This window comes from Monopterus albus, unplaced genomic scaffold, assembly GCF_001952655.1.
Source record: "Monopterus albus unplaced genomic scaffold, M_albus_1.0 scaffold272.1, whole genome shotgun sequence".
NCBI classification, from domain to species: Eukaryota; Metazoa; Chordata; class Actinopteri; order Synbranchiformes; family Synbranchidae; genus Monopterus; species Monopterus albus.
In genome coordinates, this window is record NW_018128152.1 from 1,154,513 (window position 1) to 1,160,669 (window position 6,157).

Genomic DNA, 6,157 nt, shown 5'->3' on the forward strand with positions numbered 1-6,157 from the left:
GAGGCATACGCCATAGCAGACCAGGAGGCAGAGACGGTCGCGGACGCCTTGGTGGACAGAATGTTTTCCAGGTTTGGAGCAGCTGAAGTGGTTCATAGCGATCAGGGCAGGAATTTTGAGTCAGCCGTGTTCACTGCAATGTGTGAGCGCCTGGGGATGAAGAAGACGCGAACTACACCTCTGCACCCCCAGAGTGACGGGCTGGTTGAGCGTTTTAACAGAACGCTGGCAAAACAACTAGCCATCCTCACTGCAGAACACCAGAGGGATTGGGACATGCACCTCCCTCTCGTCTTACTGGCCTACAGGTCGGCTGTACAGGACTCCACCCGCTGTACACCCGCCCTACTCATGTTGGGACGGGAGCTGCGGTCACCAGCTGAGATGGCTTTCGGTAAACCACCAGATGCACTGGGGGCCCCACCCGGTTCGGAATATGCCAGGAGGCTTCAGGACCGGATGGAGTCAGCTCATGCTTTTGCCCGTGACCAGCTGCAGAAAGCAGGTATAAGACAAAAAAGGAACTATGACATGAGAGCCAGAGGGAAGGACTTTACGGTTGGGGACTTGGTGTGGGTGTATAACCCGAAGAGGAAGAAGGGGCGGTGCCCTAAGTTGGACTGTCACTGGGTGGGTCCTTGTGAAGTATTGGAGAAACTGGGGGAGGTGGTGTACAGGGTCCAGCTGCCGCCTAGGGGGCGGCGAGTGGCTCTCCACAGGGACAGGTTGGCCCCATACCGAGGCAATGCCCGGCCACACCAGTGCTCTGGAGCCTCCCGGAGAAGTGTGTCGACCACACACCCAGATGTGCGGACTGTTCATCCTGGCAGTTCGCCACCCCTGAACCCACCCCCTGCACACCAGCAGGATGTTCCAAGACCGCAGGCGCAGCGGTTTGTGCTCACCCCAAAGCGGCCTCGGAGGCAGACACGGGCCCCGGGTCACCTCAGGGACTTTTTATGTGATCCCTCGGGGCGAGGGACTTTGTGAGGGGGGGGCAGTGTAGTGATCCTTCACTTGGCATGTTATTATGTTCTAAATTGTTATGGTTACTTGATGGGTGTGGAGCTTCAGGGGTTAAGAGGTGTGAGAGCGGGAGGGAGTGAAGTGTGGGGGATTTTGAGCTACAGAGAGTGTTAGCAGGCTGTTTTTCTTTATTATTGTTGTTGAGCTGTTGTTTTGGCGTGGTTACGGCCAACAGTAACCGGTTGTGTAGAATTAATAAAAAAGCGACTATTCGTCGGCACTCAAGGTTGTCTTCCTTGTGTCCTGCGGGACGCTACAATATACTCAGCCTCCCATCGGTTTAGAAAGGCTCTGTTTTCAGAATCAACTTTTCTCTTGGCCATTGTTTGGGGCTAGCTTTAAATTAAAATTAGGATTGTATACACCAACAGACACTTGATTGATCTGATGTAACTGATGTGGAAATGATCGTAGGTAGGCTATCGTTCGGTAAGGCAGCAGTTGAGCTGCATTATGGGATTTGTAGTTTGTGTTATCGGCGCTTCATATCGCCGGGCCATAAAAAAAAGATATAAAAAATGATATCGCGGGCCGGATGTAATGGTACGCCGGGCCAGATGTGGCCCGCGGGCCTTGAGTTTGACATATGTACTCTATAGTAATGTGACGACCGCTGGCTCGGTTGAGAGGAGCTGGTCTGACCCTGTGCTATACTTTACAGTTAACTAGCCAGCGGTGTGCCGGCACCTGGCTCAACAAGGAGGAGAACACCTGGTTTGTCTTTTTGTGGTTTGAACGCAGTATGGAGACAAATGAACATGCTGTCCAAACTGGCACCTTGTGCTCTCTACAAAATAAAGAAAGAATAAACAACACATCTCCCAGAACCCGACCAAGTCCCGCGCCAAAAACCACAAACTGACACAAAGTAATACTGTTGTACACCCACCCTGTTACCCCTCTTATACTCTCCCTACTTGTTCCTCCCCAAACCCCGCATTGGACAGAACAGCGCGGGTATTTCACTGAAACAAACGGTAACCAATACATGCACAGCTGTCAGGGTCGCCACAGTAATAATAATGTCTACACCTTACTTTGTAAAGTGTCCTGAGACAACTTTTGTTGTGATTTGATGCTATACAAATAAATTGAGTTGAATTAAATTGAATTTTTTATAAACTGCTTTTTCCATGTACATTCTTTTCTCCTTGGGTTACTATATTAATCTTCACTATAACCTACAGGCTATTCTGATGTTGTATGGTTGTCCTCTATTGTGTGAACAAATGATTGCTGCTGTGGCCATAATGCACTAAAGTATTAAACTAAAATTGTTTGATTGCTATTTATTATGGCTTTAAAGCTGGATGCATACACTAGTTTACACAGGAAGGGAACCATAAAGGGCTCCTCTGTCTATATCTGGTACCCTGCATTATTAGAACCAGGTTAAACATAAGAGGGTCATGCAAACTAAGTGCAGCCTATAGGCTACAAATTGACAGATGTCTAATGTTGACACCAAACAAAAGATAGTTCAGTAAGGTTATCATAAAGTAGTACATAAATATTATAAAATGATAGGCCCTCTGTTTCATACACTTTATATCCTGCGTTAGGTCTGATAGCATAAACCGTTTTAGACTATTTTGTGCTTCTGGTAATTTACTGCCTACTCTACAATTCCAGTTCAGTTGCGTGTTTTGTTAGTGAGCTGTAGTTGTAGCAACTGCACTGACTGGACTTGCTTGTCTCTGTCCTGGGGATGAGGGCTGGAGGAGCTCTGTGATGGGACTACACCTCCGTTAGCACCAGCACCCTCCTCTTCTTCCATCATGGCTCCCTCCGTAGACAGGCAGGGATACTGGGGGCGGCCGACCTCAACGCTGGACTGGTGTGAAGAAAACTATGTCGTCTCTTTTTACATAGCGGAATTTTGTAAGTAGGATATACCTTCACCGCTAGCACAAAATTTGGACGTGGTTTAAGAAAGGCTTTTGTGTAGGACAGTTGCCCCCGAATAACGTAAAAAAGAAACAGGAGCAGCGGCCATAATCATTTGTGGGTTTATGTTATCGTGGTAGATTGTTTGTTGGCTTGGTGTATGCTGAATGATAGCTCACAGGACACGCAACCAGCTCTCGTTCGAGCTATAACGAGCTAATTGCTTCACATTAACGTTAGTGTATATTGTAAGTCGGCTGTGGGACTTGGTCTTCATTGCTTATCTGCGCATCGTGCATTTCGCATGTGGATAAAACATTTCCTTATTACTGGCAGGCGCCTCGTTGCTTTGTCTAACGATAAAAACTGGCTTCTCTGTAGCCTTCATCTTAGATTTATACATTGTTAGTGGCGGACAGCTCAAAAAGCTGCTGTGTCAGCGGGACATATGGCACAGGCTTTAGCTTTTACTGCCACGCAGCGATAAAGCTACTCTCCCGAGGGCTTCAGCCAAATTACAGTGGATAAACTTTGGACAGAGGATAAACTTTAAAGCTGTTCATTATTGTATAAATGAATTGGGATCATTTGTACTTTGGCGCTCTGTCACATCAGAATCCTACTCTGGCCAGGTGTGTTGAACAGAGGAATGTGACTCCGGTACATGCACTGTTCTTCCGTAAGGCGATGAGTAATCTAGATCACTTCTACAGATAAGTCTTAAACGCTTAGCATGAGGTGAACTTGAAGGCAGGTGTTGGCGCTTTGTTATTCTTCACTCCTCCAGGTTTTCTTAGCTGTTTGCAGAGTTCAAACATGCCGTGACGCATTTACGTTTTACACAATATCATTACTATATTTAGCCAATTTCTTGAACAATCGCGTTGTCTATAAAATGCCACAATATCCAAATGTCTTAATCTAAGAGGAAGACGGCAAAAAGGCTGTTACAGGTATTTGATTGTATGTTTGTATATATTGGGGGACCCAACCCATACTACCTCCCCTGTACTTTATTTTTACTGATTGTCTAATAAGAATGTTATTAGTATTAGGGAGGTTGCTGACAGGTGTTTTTTTGTAACATCAGAATCAGCTTTCTTGACCAGGTGCGAGGAATTTGACTCTGGTACAGTGGCTCTCAGTGTGTATGTGCAATGTTCTTCCATAAAGCAACAAGTAGACAAGTAAACAAGATAAGACTGAGAGAACATACTGTATATACATATGTGCTTGATATATACAAAAGTGGGTTTACAGGTATTGCACTGAGGGTTGTTCTGTTATACAGTCAGGGGTTAAGTGTTAGCTTGATATTGAATCTGTGTTACTCTATATTAGTCTAATGTGCAAAATTCACATAGCCTACCCTACACAATCACTATAGAGCAATTGTAGAATTACAGACACTATCTTAGGAATGCAATTTCACAGTTTGTTGAAAAATTTGAATCCACTATTTATTGCTGACATGTTGCTCAGGATACTGATTCATATAGTTCAAGATGAACTCAAGCCAAGTGGGTGTAGCCAGATTACTACTTTTTCCTTGTCCATGCTATCGGGCCTTGGAAGTGTTATAAACATCTGTTTATTGTCCTAAAATGTCTTAAGTACTACTCTAAACTGCTAGATGTGGAGTACATGTTGTAGGCCTGCTGTAGTAAATCATGTCACTGAAACATTTATAAACTTTGCCACTTGAGTGAATGCAGCATATCTATCAGTTAAAGCTTTTGCTTGCATAAATTATGTGATCATCTAGCTATATGGTTCAGCCCCAGAACAGTTTGGCATTTAAAAGGTGATTCAGGTTACAGGGGTTGGAATGTGGCATTGTTTGTGGAAAAGAGATACCATTTTGCTTTTGTGCATTTTGAAAACATTGCCCCCATGTAACAGAAGGTAGATACAGGGCGGGGAAGTGGGGCATGTGGGTGTTTACAGAGAGTCTCTCAAACATGGGACAGGTGTCTCTTCACATTTAAATGTTTGCATTTGTCATTGAAATGTGAAAACAAAACCTGCAGGCTGCAGTATTCCTGGCTTGTGTGCATGTATTATCAGTAACTACAGTCTACACATTTTAAAACGGTCACTCTGAGGACTCACCTTTGCATTTATCAGACATTTGCTGATGAAAATGTTGAAGGTCAAGTGTTTATTTGTCATATGCACATTTAGGAAACACGTTTCCCTGTACAATGAAACTCTTACTTTGCCGTCCACATGAATGCCACAAAATACAAGTGAAATATAAAGTAGATGAGCAATAACACAAATCTAAATAGGCTGGAAAATCACAACTCTAAGGCACTTTAAAGCAGCAAGTGAAGGAAGCAAATAATACAACAAGAACACAATATAATGCAGAGAGAATATGTGCTATGTGGGAGCTGTGGAGTGTAAATACTCAGCAGTGAGCAAAATGGGCAAAATGATTATGTAAACAGTACAGATGGAATTACATGAGGTAGATCCTGAGTCAGCTGTTTAGGAGTCTGGTGGCAGAGGGAAAGAAAGAGTTTTTCAGTCTAGAGGTCCTGTCTTTCACATTTCTGAGCCTCTGACTGGAGGGTAGGGGTATAAACAGTCTGTGCTGGGGGTGGGTGGGGTCCTTGAGAATGGAGGCAGCTTTCCTACGCACCCTGCGGTGGTAAATGCTCTGCAGAGAGGGCAGTGGAGTCCTGGTGATCTTCTCCACAGTCTTTACCACTCTCTGCAGGTGCTTGCGATCCATAGCAGTAGTGCTGCTGTACCAAACGGTGATGCAGCTGGTCAAGATGCTCTCAATGATGCAGCTGTAGAAGTTGCAAAGGATCCTAGGTGACATGCCAAACCTCCTCAGCCTCATCAGGAAGTACAGCTGTCGTTGGGCCTTCTTGACCAGCTGTGTGGTGTTAAGTGTCCAAGTGATGTCCTCACTGATGAGGACGCCCAGGTATTTGAAGCTGCTCACCCTCTCCACCTTGAGCCCCCAGATGAACAGTGGCCGATGAGTTCTCCTCTCCTTCCTCATGTCCACTATCATCTCCTTCATCTTGTCAGTATTGAGGCTGATATTATTGTCCTTGCATCATGACACCAGACCGGCCACCTCCCTCCTGTAGGCTGCTTCGTCCCTTCCAGTGATGCGACCTATCACTGCGGTGTTGTCCGTGAACTTCAGGATGATGTTGTCTTTGTGGGAGGCGACACAGTCGTGGGTGAACAGGGTGTAGAGGATGGGACTGAGGACACATCC

The 6,157-nt window shown here is 45.4% G+C and overlaps 1 protein-coding gene across 1 annotated transcript in view; it reads left to right on the top strand.

The window, feature by feature from the left end:
• The first annotated feature begins 2,661 nt into the window (after positions 1-2,661).
• acer3 (alkaline ceramidase 3) overlaps positions 2,662-6,157 on the top strand; it is an 18,039-nt gene continuing 14,543 nt past the window's right edge. The window contains exon 1 of the mRNA XM_020622092.1: positions 2,662-2,907. Coding sequence (XP_020477748.1) covers positions 2,805-2,907 — 103 coding nt within the window. The 5' untranslated portion in view covers positions 2,662-2,804. The remainder of the gene's footprint in view (positions 2,908-6,157) is intronic.